Source organism: Seriola dumerili, unplaced genomic scaffold (assembly GCF_002260705.1).
Source record: "Seriola dumerili isolate Sdu_G_001 unplaced genomic scaffold, Sdu_1.0 BDQW01001299.1, whole genome shotgun sequence".
In the NCBI taxonomy this organism is placed as follows: domain Eukaryota; kingdom Metazoa; phylum Chordata; class Actinopteri; order Carangiformes; family Carangidae; genus Seriola; species Seriola dumerili.
In genome coordinates this window covers 2,794,404-2,807,508 of record NW_019175554.1, presented here as the reverse complement: position 1 = coordinate 2,807,508, position 13,105 = coordinate 2,794,404, and the positions used below count along the sequence as shown (strand labels likewise).

At 36.6% G+C, this 13,105-nt stretch overlaps 1 protein-coding gene across 1 annotated transcript; it reads left to right on the top strand.

Annotated features, from left to right (window-relative positions):
• Positions 1-4,105: 4,105 nt before the first annotated feature.
• Positions 4,106-12,055, top strand: LOC111238387 (transcription factor PU.1-like). The gene is made up of 5 exons (XM_022767860.1): positions 4,106-4,464; positions 4,992-5,082; positions 6,327-6,523; positions 8,552-8,702; positions 11,023-12,055. Exons 1-5 carry the CDS (start codon positions 4,423-4,425, stop codon positions 11,334-11,336), a joined length of 795 nt encoding a protein of 264 aa, XP_022623581.1. The 5' UTR covers positions 4,106-4,422; the 3' UTR covers positions 11,337-12,055.
• The last annotated feature ends 1,050 nt before the right edge of the window (positions 12,056-13,105 follow it).

Below are 13,105 nucleotides of genomic sequence, written 5' to 3'. Positions count from 1 at the left end.
CGTCTCGTTGTGTTTGCTGTAGTTTCTCATATGTAGCCTCCATTATGTCACAACTTTCAATTGTCGATTATATCAAGTGCATTTACAGCATTTTTTTTATATTTTAACAATGTTTAATCTTTAACAATGTCTTTTTATGTACTTCTTTTATGATCTGATACAAAATTCTGAAACTTTGGTTGCTCTTTCCCACAGAGGCTGACACTATGTAGTTTTAACTGCACTGCAGCACCTGGGGCTGGTATGGATTCAGTGTCTTGTCAAAGGACATTTCATCAGGCCAAGCTGCACTTTATAGGAATAATGGTGGTACTGAGACTTAGCACTAGGGCTGAAAAACAGTGGATTAAATCACTCGGCCTTTATGTCAAACACAAATCAAAAGAAAAAAACACCAACAAAAAAGCAACCAGCTCTTATCGAAGCCGGGATCATCCTGACCATATGACATGAAATGGATTCATTTAAAGTCCACCTTCAAGGAACTGAATCTGAAAGACAACTTCCCAGTTCCTCATTTGACAATATGTCACTCTTGGTGTGCATGCACTGTATTCTGCATGTACTTAATCTCTTAGGCCACAAGGAAGACTGAGAGAAGTAGAGATTCAAGGCCTCTGAAAAGTCCTTACAAAAGCTTCACAGAAACAAAGCAAAAACCCGATCAGAAAAATCATCTAAAACGTCATAAAGTTGATACAGCGACTAGTACAGCAGAGCTGAACATCGCTTGAATTGAATACAGTTTTCAGTTACACATTAGCAGGTGCAACAGTGATAATGTTTTTAATCCATTTTATTTTGACCATCTCTTCAGTCAAGACTTCAGCTGAGGTGACTTTACCACACTGGATGAAGTAATGTGCTTCTTTTCTTTTAAGATGTTGTGAGAGATTTATTTCTCATATATAAAGTGGTCCACAAAATGATGTTATTGTAGTGTGTTACGTTTCTATAAAGTCAGAAAAGTACACACAAAAAGCAATATCTTGGTCCTACTGGCTGACAGTCAAACCCATTAAACGCATTAAGTTCATTTTAAAATAGATTTTAAGAATGAATCAGATCCATTCACTTGACATCATTGCTTTTCTAATTTCAGCTCTCAAATAACTGCAATAAGTTCTTAAAGTCTTATAGACTGGTGCATTGGATCATCACGTCTCGCTCACCGGTGCCGGTGCTGTTTGCCTGTAGGAATTTTACCTGATAAAGGTTTGTGGAGCGATGAACAATGAGCAGGATTTTTTGGGTTCTTTTAGAGATCAATTCACACCCAAAGTTATGTGCATAAGTTTGAGCAAAACAATGGAGATGCAAATATTTATTCTCCTGGTTTACCACAACAGTTAACATGACGCTTTGACTCATCAGACAGCTTTGACAAACCTTTCTTTGAAGTAAACCACTTCATAAAAGATGATCAGTAGTGGTAGTACATTTACGTCAGTACTGTACTTCAGAACAGTTTTGAAGTACTTGTACAAAACTTCAGTATTTCAATTTTAATGCAACATTATACTTCCACCCGGCTACATTTCAGAGGGAAGCATTTTACTTCTATACTCCGCTACATTTATTTCAAAAATATCATCAACAAATAATGATGAACCTTTATCAGCTGCAAAACTAAAGTGATGTTAATAGATTTAAAAGTAAGTTACACAATAAAACAAGTAACATAATAAATATTACTCTGACATGGGACATTCTGCATAATTAGTTCTTATAAGTAATAACTAATAAGTACTTTTGATACTTGGTTTATATTTTGATGCTAATCCTTATTATAACTTTGAACTTTACAGTGTAGTATTAATACTTTTACGCAGGTGAAACATCTGAGTACTTCGTCCACCTCTGAAAATGATAGCACTTACTTGTTATTACCAAATGATGATCAGGTAAGTTTAACAACTGAGCTGCTATTAGTATCAATTTATTAATACTTGTCAATGCTCTACATCAACACAGTTAACTTTAAGTATAAAAAATGACTTAGTATTATACTGTAAGTTGAATTTTACTTAGTAAAACATCAACAGAGTTTGGCAAAGAACACATTTTAAACAGTCACATTGTCACGCAACATGAACAAAAAGCCACCAGAAAAAAAAAAAAGAAACAAAAAACATTGTGTTTTGGCTTTACTGAAAATAGTTGTGATGGAAATAGTGCCTGGTTTTCTGCAGCTGTGTATTAATACTCTTGGAAAATGCTACTGTATATGCCGTCAGTTTTGCTCAACCAGCTGTGATTAAGATGGGGGCCGGTCGGGGGCTGGCCACAGTCTGTGTGGTTTTAACAGCTCCCCAAACAGAGATTCTGACGATTATGGTCTTCTATCAGTTAAAAAGGAAAACAGGGTGACAGATTGATCAAAAACATTTGAAACTACATCAGAAATGAAGACAGAATTTCACAGTTTAGTTATGATATTGTTAATGAGAAGATGAATGGTGTATGAAACTTGGCACACAGTATAACTATTTGTAAATGTTTCCAATGAAAATCACTATCTGCTGCAGCTTCATCATAAGTGTTCCTCTGTGATTAATGTGCTTAGGTAGCTAAGCTCTCAGCACCTAGGAATAAGCATACTGATGTTAGTTAGGAGATAAACATAACCACAGCACTTCGATGTTACAGAGTAATATTTCCAGCACATTGCCTTATCAGAGGGCTGCAGAGCTCTTCTTAAACCGGCAGTGCTAAGAATATACACTCAGATTTGTGCTGCACTGTTACTGTACCATTCAACCATTATCTCAGCATCTGTAAATATTCAGTATCTTCAGTTTTTACAGTTGCCCTAATATGCTCAGAAACTGGTAACCAACATATTTAACATTTTTAACTTTTATTTTGAATCAAACAAACACAGTTTCTGCATTTTCTTGGTTGGTCATTGTTGTTTTGCAGTAGAGGGAGTCACCCCACCCCACCCCAGGCATTGTTCTAGAAATATCTTAATTTACCTCAGTGTAGTTTCAACACAAATACTTTACCTCCATCTTATCTTCCAGATGTGTGTGTGTGTGTGTGTGTGTGTGTGTGTGTGTGTGTGTGTGTGTGGGTGTGTGAGTGAGTGTGTGTGTGTGTGTGTGTGTGTGTGTGTGTGTGTGTGTGTGTGTGTGTGTGTGTGTGTGTGTGAGGGTATGTTTGTGTGTTGACATTTTTTCCTCCAAAAACTGTTTACATCAGCAAACACCATGTTTCAGTCATTTTGTTACAGTGCACACTTTCAGTCCGTCAGTTTCAGGACTGCATGGTTGTTTACAATGTACTGGCAACTAAAAATAATATCTGTTGCCACAGTTAACACTGTCTTTGTTGTGCATGTGATTTGTAAATTCTAGTGCATCTGCCTAATAAATGTTTTATATATATAACATTTTCTAGAGTCATATTAATGCTCCTATTAATGCATGATTAAACAAACATGGCTAATAAAGCAGAATCTTCTTGTTATTGATCACAAAGGACAGAGTATTATACATTTGATGAACATAGTCAGTTTGTTGTTATAAGGGTAACATGTTGCTTTAAACCCCCAATCTAGCATGTATAACCATTTAATAACTGGTTTATAACACATGGTAATGTAGCTGTGCACATATATAAGGACAGTACAGTATTTGTCAATAATTATGAATTACTGGCATCAGCAAAGATACATTAATCAAAACTTTAAAAATGTCTTCATATCTGTGTGCAACCACATTGTAGTGTGTAATAGACCATTTTAAAATGCTTTTAGACAGCCAATTAATTCTAAAATAAAGTAGTAGTGTATCCACTAAGCCTTGTATAACCACACTTTTCACTGGATGACTGTATTGAGGTTGAGACCAAAGCATGCAGTCATTTTAATGAAAAATATCTTAAAAGCACAAGACATGAATAAAATCAACCAGACTTAAACATTAAACATTCAACAGTAGATTGTTGCACCCAGTGTTAACCACCTGTAAGACTTTTTTTTTTTTTGGCGGGGGTGAGAATGTGAGAAAAACCCTTGTTGATGATTGGCTGCAGAGGAAGGGTAGAGTAGATAGACCCTGATAAAAATTTCTTGGTCTTCTCTGACAAATCATCAATGGCCAGGAACCTTTAGCAGACACACTCTACTGCTCCCACCCACACAATTTTTACAGAAGTCAAAAGTTCCTTTTTCATTTCACAGTCAAACAGGAGCCCTTGCTTATTTCATTTTATTTGACACGGCTGAAGGCCTCCGAGAGTAGTTAAGGTCATAAGTGTATGCTATACAATAAGAGAGAGAGAGACATCTTTTGGTTTTCGTTGAATGAAAGGAAATTTTGAAACATTGTGCAATGGTGCCGCTAAAGTTTTGAAAGGTTGTGAGAGTGTTTTGCCAGCAAAGCGTCTGAGAGTCGGACCGTTGGAGAAGAGGTCTCCATGTTGCATCCATACAGAATGGAGAGCTACCTCATCCCGCCTGTAAGTATGATTTGTTTTTTATTCATATCTAAACACTGAGTTGACTCTTTAATATCTGAGGCTTAAAAGAGCTCCATGGGTAGTTTGTTTTAAACGCAGTGTTAAACTGAAAACACGTTTCATATTCAAGAGAAAGGACAACATAAGTTCACTATTTCAAATTACATGACTTAATGTGAGTCTACTTCAATTTGAATACAGGATACAAAGTGTAAGAGTCTTTTATACTTTGGCCATCGTGAAAATGAAACTCAAAAGCTCTTGAGAGTTTCAGAACAGCAGTGGCAAGGAAAACATTTTTTTTTTTTTTTTTAACAAATATTGCTAATGCCTCGTCTAATTTACAAATGTAAACATATCTAGAAACAATACGAACGTTTTATGAAAGACAGATGGTGAGTATTTATATTTCCTTTAAAGGATTAGATGAGTAATGATCTAAGGTGTCGTCTGCACCACATACACTAGTAGAAGATTTTTCTTTCATGATATTTTGTGGCTGAAAATGTTTTAATTTGCTCTTGCAGCACTCAGAAGAAATGTATGAACCAGAGATCTACAGACACCAAATTGCAGAATATTATAATCCATATGTCCTAGATGCAGATATCCAGGCAGGTGAGTTTTACTTCAACAGTGCTTTTGTCTCATGTGAACATTGTTTGAGTTGAAATCGCCAGTTGCTCTTTTAAATCACAGTGGGTTATATTCAAATTTAAATGTATTATTTATATATAAAAAAACTATAAAATTCAAACAAATAATGATGATGATTGCTGGGGTAAATGGTAATGACTTGAACTAAATCCACTGGAGTGAATCTTGCATTCGACACCGTGCTCTCAGTTTCCATTAAAATAAACTAGTCATTTTAGTCATCTCTCTTATTTTCCAAATTAACCACCATGGCCCGATGTGGTGACACTGACTTTTCTGTTGCATTGTAAGCCTACATAAAAAGCCTGCAGTGTGCAGCTGGAGCACACCACATTAGGGTGTATGGAACACAGGAAACAGATGCCATTTCTTTCGGCTGCTACGACTACAGACATAGAACAACTTTCGCCCCATGGGGTTTTATTGATACAAGAGAGGTGCTTTACTTTCTCTTGTAATCAACTGTTTTGAATACTGCACCAAAACAACATAAATAGCATGTGCCTGGGGTTGGGAGGGTGGGGGTGATCTTACAGTGTTACAATGGGTGTATGACAAGGCTTTACTATCTAATTTAATTTATATGTTTTAAGAGTATACGGTGTATTTTGGATTAGCAGTCATGTCAAACACTTGTTCATCTTTATCTGGCTCTCCTCTATTTCCCTGATTAGCTCACACTTAAAATATGTCTAACTCTTTAAAACATTTAAAGTCAGCTTCTTGAATTTTTTTTTTTTTTATCTACCCGTTAACTATATTCAACTATATTCTGTGGGAAATAGGGGTCAATGACCATGTGAAAAAGAGTCAAGGTTTTACAGTCAACGGTTGTGGCCACACTGTTAGTGTGGCAACAAACAGGAAAGAGCTTCATGCTGAATTCTCCATTATTCTCCTCATTTTGTTTCAGTTTATGCGGACTCTAGCACTATGAGTAAGCACCTCACTGTCAACTGCAGTTGTTTTTGACTTGGTACTTTATGACAAAGATAAATTTTCATAGACAGACAGTCTAGCTTTTTCCATGAGTCATCTTTAAACATGTGTTTTTACTACATCAAAATATATTTAGTACAATTTCTTGAGTTTTGTATGGAGCTGTGTTTGACTTACAATTTCAACAACTGTTGATACAACAAAGCACTGATATTAAGATACAATAGGCTGTGGCTATTATGCTGTTTCTCACCTTCTTTATTTAGATCACTGGGACTACCACCCTCACCCTCACGTACACCCTGCAGAGTTTGAAAACCTTCAAGAAACCAACTTCACAGAGCTGCAGAGCGTGCAGGCTCTCCACCCGCCTGGCCTCATACGACACGAAGCCATACGATATGATGCAGAAAACCTGCTCGATCCAAATCTTGCTGCACATCCACATGTGTTACAGCAACCAGTAAGTCCGTCTTGCACCCAGCAATAAACCTACTTCTATAGAAAAAAATAAACAGCCAGGAAGTACATCAACACACACAACTACATGCATTCAAATATACATGTAAATCTAATTAAGATGCATAAAACTAAAAACAAAAAAGAAATGGCTGTATTAAGTTTTCTTTACTAAAGCAATGTAACCTCAGAATTAAGGGTTACAACGTGATGACTGAATGACTTTCCTGAACATAGTGTACCACTAATTTGAATAATTAAAGCATTAATTAGACTAATAGCTCTCAGTGTTTTGGTACTAAGGTAGTAAAACTATATGTACAAGAAACAGACAACTCTTAAAATGAAACAGAGGTCTTATGACTTACACACACTACCCGTAATGCACAATAACACCTCCACATTCGCAAATGTCATCCTGATTCACTGCAGATATTTTACATAATTCACAGTTGGGTTTCAGATCAGACAGGACATTTAGGGAGTTGGAGGCCTTTTAGGGTCTTGTTACAAAAATCAGGAAGTGAATCTTTAAGTTAGAAGAAAAACTTTAATTTTAGTATTGTTTCTTTTTTTCTTTTTAATTTCAGTTAAAAAAACATTTTTCTTTGAATAGAGACTGACAGCTTAGTGAAGCTCGCTCAGAGTCACAACTGCATGTTTCGACCCTCCAGTTGTGAACCAATGAACTAGAACAGAGATTTCTGTTTTTGCACAGCACTAAACTGCAGTATGTCTAACCAAGTGAACGTGCAATTACAAACAGAGGTGGTTAAAAAGGCAACAGTCAAAAAAGAAAATCTTATTTATATCACACACTTCATACACTTAAGGCAATACATGCAAAAGTGCTAAACCTGCATTAAAAGAAAAGAAATGGATGGAAGAATGAATCTAATTTATGTGCTAAATAAATTCAGATGCATCCAGCACTGCTCACAGGCAAAACCTTAACATGATTAGGGTTGTTATTGTAAATAATCTATTCATTTATAACATATGAAATGCATGTACTGTTGACTGGCATATTAAAAAAAGTATTTCCATGTCACTTTTCAACTTACACTTACACACTTCGTTTCAGCTCCACAGCTTGTGTTTGTGCTGTTTGTGTCCTTAACAAACAAGCCACATAGCATGTGAGCTTTTAGGCCACATTAGGGTTTCTACTTGTGAGCAAGTGAAATTTCCCTTTTGATTAAAAAAAAAAAAAAAAAAAAAAAAAAAAACGGCTGTCACTTTTACAATGGGAGCAAAATGTGCTTGAGTGTAGAAAAAAAGTGTTAATGCATCAATTGAAACGTGATATGAGAATACAATGTGAAAACCACTATTCACACATGGAATTCACATGTAGGTTTCCACCACTGGGTGTTTTTTGTAAAGGATGTTATGAATATGTTGCCCACCCAGGCATACAGTTATAGCAGTGTCCACACATCACAGCTCATGCAGAGACAGATGTTGCTATATTCTTTCATTTACAATGACAATTATTTTTTGATTAAAAACTCACATTTCAAACCATGTGCCTGATATTAGGAACAGTAACTTTAGCTGATAAATAATTCTAATAGCCTAAAAAGTTGAGTAGTGGGATAAAAGTATAAAGTAGGTTAAAATGGAAATACTCAAGTGCAAGTCCTGCAAAAATGTACTTAAGTACAGTACTGTATACTCTCCGGCTTTGAATATCAAGCTAAAGCTCAAGTGAAGTCCTGCAGTTTGGAGGTCACTCACCGCATTTTAAGGATCCAAGCATTTCCCAGCATGTCATGTTGTATTCTGTGAAATGATGCATGAATTTACTTTTATGGCATAACTGTGTAACTATTAAAAAATGGCATACTGACTTGATGATTAAATACAGAATATACATTATATGTAACATTGTCATGCACTTTGTTTGTTTTTTTTTAAACCTTTGAGCAACATAAATGGACACTGTATATGATCAGCAATTATCCAAGTTTAATTATTTCAAATGTTTTGATTTAATATTTAAAAGAATTAATTCTGACTTGTGCTGTAGGTAGCATTCTTTCCTCGGACTGTGTATACACCACACGTGTCTCAGCGCAGCTCTGATGATGAAGACCATGGAGGACGAAGTCCCCCGCTGGAGGTGTCTGATGAGGAATGTCTGAGAGATCGTGCCCCTTATGTCACTCCTGGCGAGATGGGTAAGGAAACAGATTTTCAAGCCATTTCATACCGTGTGTGAGCACTCCAGTTCTCTACTGAGCAGTTAACACCAATACTTTAAGACGCAGCAACTGTGCTGGCCATGTGAAGACTCTCAGTCATCCAGGTCATGGTATATCTAGACGTGCTAAGTCTCTGGACTTGCTTTACATTCAAGAATCTGAACCAAGTCTAGTTGTCTTTGACTTAGTGCTTACTTGTGCTGGCGGTGCTCCTATTGTCAATAAGTGGTTATGCTATATCACAATGCATATTGTTTGTCGATTCCCTCCACAAAGTGGAGAGATATGTGCAGTTGCTTTGGTATTTAACCTTCATTTAAATAGAATAGTGTGTGAGTGGGCATTAGTGCTTTCTACTTACCATGTAAGAATGAGAGCTGCTCTAAAGGCCCTTTCTAGATTACTGGCCAGTGTCCTCGCATTAGGATGGTGGAGGTTTGGTATTGCGTCATGTCAGTTTTTTGTTCTGCTGACAACTTGAGATGCACTTTTAGGACGAGCTACTAGTTGCACAATTGCTTTCGCACTGAGGGTGACGCATCTTCAACAGAAGTGGGCTCACAAAAAGACAATGTTATATCCTTAGTCTCCAAGGTTGGATTTTTACATGGGATGGAAATAATCGTGGAAATAATCCAATGTTGTTCTAGAAGAATGGCAGGCTATCCCTAGTGGCTACCTTTTGGGCCTTCTGATGAGGTGCCCACTTGTTATAGAACTGTGGAGTGATGTTTTGGTCAGCTCTGTCTAGTTTTACTACATAAATGTGACTGACAGCACCCTGTTTGTTGAACAGGCCTCATGTCCAGCACAGCAGGATTGGTTTACTATTCCACCTGAGTCAAAGGGACCATTTGTCAGTAGGCCTTAGTTCAGGATAATGTATTTTTTCACTTCATAGTTAAATAAAGTGTGCTGGCTCACTAAACAGCCTCCACTTCCTCTTTTGGCAAGCTTAAGATCTGACACGACAAGTTGAGCCTAAACAGTGTTTGGTACACAGTGTCTACAGTAGTTATAGTCAAATGGTTTGTGTGTAGTATACCTTTGTAACTAGTTGTATTAGGTTTTATAAGTACCTACAGTAGGTGAGCGCTTCAGTAGTGGTGACTGTATGTCATCTACTTCACTGGTACTTACAGCAGACAACAGCCAGCTCTTTCCATTCGTGTTAATGCAATGTCATTTTTTAATGTGAACATGGACAGCACATTTTCAATATGTAGGTGCAGGGGTGAATAGAGAACAGACAGATTGATAAGTAAACATGGTTCTCTGAGTGTGTGACTATTTGTTGGGCTCGGGCATCTCAGAAACATGTTTCAGACAAGTTTAACCACAGAGGCAATGCATGGTCCTTAAATGACCATTTATTGAGACTGTACACTGTGGGGACAAGACCATGCACATATGGAATAAGCAGTGGCGAGCCTCTGAACTCGGAGAACCATGGTTATATATGTAACTTTCAATGACAGTCGAATTTCAATGACAGTAGGATTGTAAACTACAATCAGATTTAATTTTTATTAGCATGTTTATAAAATGGAAACAATATGGAGTACAGACAGGCTGTAATTTACGATTTTACTGAATTTTTGAAGTTGCAGAGTATATGAGAACTGTCTGAGCACAAAGACTGGAATGATATGACAATAAAATGAGTTATTTTGTCATTAATCTTATTTTTGATATAGGTATACAGTATGTAGAGTTTCTAGTTGAAACTCAGCACTTGACCTTTGAACTGTATCAATGGGCTACAGACACATCTGTAAAGTGATGTGAAGAACCTGTATACAGCATGTGTAATATGTAAGCATTGATTAATCTGCTTCAGAAACAGTTTTTATGTCATAAGCAAGTTTTATCACGTAGCTCAGTGACAGCGTAATTAATACTAATACTGGCAGTATTCCTCAGAATTTTGATGGGTTTTCTTGTGTAGTCATCAAACTGTATTGCAAAGCTATAAAACTTGAAGATATGTAGTATTCTGCCTTTGCTACCCACAAAAGAATTTTATTTTTTATTTTTTTCAACTAATTTGTCTGATGTCTGTGGTCCCAAATTCTACTTAAACTCTGTATAACTGTATAATTGATATGACTGTATAGACTCAACTGAATCTCACAAAAATATATAGTTTCATCTACTGTTCCCATGCCTGGGAATGAGACAGATTAACCTTTTTAAATTTGTTTTTCAAATCTTTTACATTATTACAATGTAATGTTGCTAAATTTGTGAGCAACAAAGAGTTATAATACATACAACTCTCTGATGTCTCCAAAAGGCAATAAAAAGAAGATCCGATTGTACCAGTTCCTGTTGGACCTTTTAAGAAACGGTGATATGAAGGACAGTATCTGGTGGGTGGACAGAGATAAAGGGACATTCCAGTTTTCTTCCAAACACAAAGAGGCACTCGCACACCGTTGGGGAATCCAGAAAGGCAACCGCAAGAAAATGACCTATCAGAAGATGGCTCGTGCTTTGCGCAACTATGGCAAAACTGGAGAGGTGAAAAAAATTAAGAAGAAACTAACGTACCAGTTCAGTGATGAGGTCCTGGGGAAGAGTCATCTAGAGAGAAAACCATATATGTAGGCAGGAAAGATACTGAAATGTCATGATTGAATCAAGTGTTGACATTACAGCTATAGTTTCTGGTGTTCGATGCTTAATCAACCTTGCTGTTCTGATAAAAACAGGAGCATTTTGTGAATAGCACCAATAATGCTGTACAGTGGGACCAATCCTTTGATAATACTGGTAATGCAGCATAAAAGTATGGAACAACAGACATAATCCCCAAAGCCTTTCTGTATAACAAAAGATATTGGCGACCACTTAGAAACTGTCATCCAAAGTAGAGAACTAATACCACAGAAACCTCAGTGTGGTTTATAGGTCAGAAAGTAGCAATATGGAAATATGCGTATGGAGATTTGTGAATAGGTATATAGATTTGAAAAAAGCATAATAAGAATCTCCTGTTTGTGGAATTTTGTCTCTTCTGCCTCCGCTCAGATTTTCCCTGAGATAGGCAAAACCTGCACAATAAACCCTCCCCACTTTGCAGAGCAGCAATTTCGTTGTGAAAGTGGGAACTGCAAGTAATGTGATGCTAGGGTTGAGAGAGATGTTTGCCAAACATATCTAATAAGTCAATAAATAAATAACAACAGCAGTAAAAGAATGAGGAAAATTTCCTGACTATCACACAAATTCAACTATTCACTGGATATCACACTTTAAAGGAGCTATTCGTAAATTTTGCTATTGCTACATAGTCTTCATTAGCATTAACAGCTGTTTACTTACCAGTCTTGAAGAAATGTTACGATTTCAGCATCAAACTTTATTCCTTTACTCACCATGAGCTGTCTCCAGCAGTGGAAAGCATCTCTTGTCTCTATCACATTTTTTCTTCTACTTAAGTTAGCACGCTAACCAGCTAGCCCTGGTACCTCCCGTCACTTTCCGATAGCAACTCACTGTAGCCTCCAATCTGCCCTGAAGATGCAGTGCTGCTCAGAGGGTGTACTAAAACCTCCCGTCATGTAAACGCAATGACAGCCGAAGCTCTTGTCAAGCGACAATCACCACCATCTGCACCCAGCAAGAAAGCACGTTTAGTGGCAGAGAAAACTTACAAATAGCTCCTTTAAATCATTAGATCAAAAACACCCAGTTTATTATTTGGCAAAAACTAAAAGAGTCTAATACATTCAGTCAAATTTATATCAATGAGGGTAGGCTAAATAACTTAAACACCTTATGCCAGTGCATAATTACGTTCATGCATACAGAGAAACCATCAGCTTTAAAACAGCAAAACTACTACTGGCCGACATCTACAATGAAAGTTCTCAGTAAACTCTATAAGATCACAGCTGTAGACCTAAATACACATTCATAAACCTTTCTTCACATTTTCAAATTTGGGAAGATTTTATCTTCTTTGTGAGGTTATTTTTACAGGATATATTTTTTTAATTTGATGTTAAAATAAAGAATTTAAATATTTTTGGAAGTATGATGAGAAGATTGATACCATTCTCATGAATGTTTATTAAATATGTAGCTATGGCCAGTAGGTGGTTATCTTAGCTTAGCATTAAGACTGAAACAGACCTGGCTCTTTCCAAAGGTAACAAAAACTGTGTACCACTTGTCTATCAGTTATGCAGCTCAGTACTAAACTCATAATATGTCTTTTGTTTAATCTATATAAAAACTAAATGTAAAAACAACACTTTGAGGAAGTTATTTGAATTGATTGTCTGTGAGCAGTCACTTCCTGGAGTGTTGTCGTGACAGTGGGGTTGCCAGTACATCAGCAGATACTGGGTCTAGCTTCATACTAACTGTAT

What these genes read in the sequence shown, in the direction of transcription:
- LOC111238387 (XM_022767860.1), top strand. Translation starts at nt 4,423, where the DNA reads ATGTTGCATCCATACAGAATGGAGAGCTACCTCATCCCGCCT. An exon ending in AGAGCTACCTCATCCCGCCT is followed by an intron (nt 4,465 to 4,991) that starts GTAAGTATGATT and finishes TTGCTCTTGCAG; the next exon opens with CACTCAGAAGAAATGTATGA. An exon ending in CACATGTGTTACAGCAACCA is followed by an intron (nt 6,524 to 8,551) that starts GTAAGTCCGTCT and finishes CTTGTGCTGTAG; the next exon opens with GTAGCATTCTTTCCTCGGAC.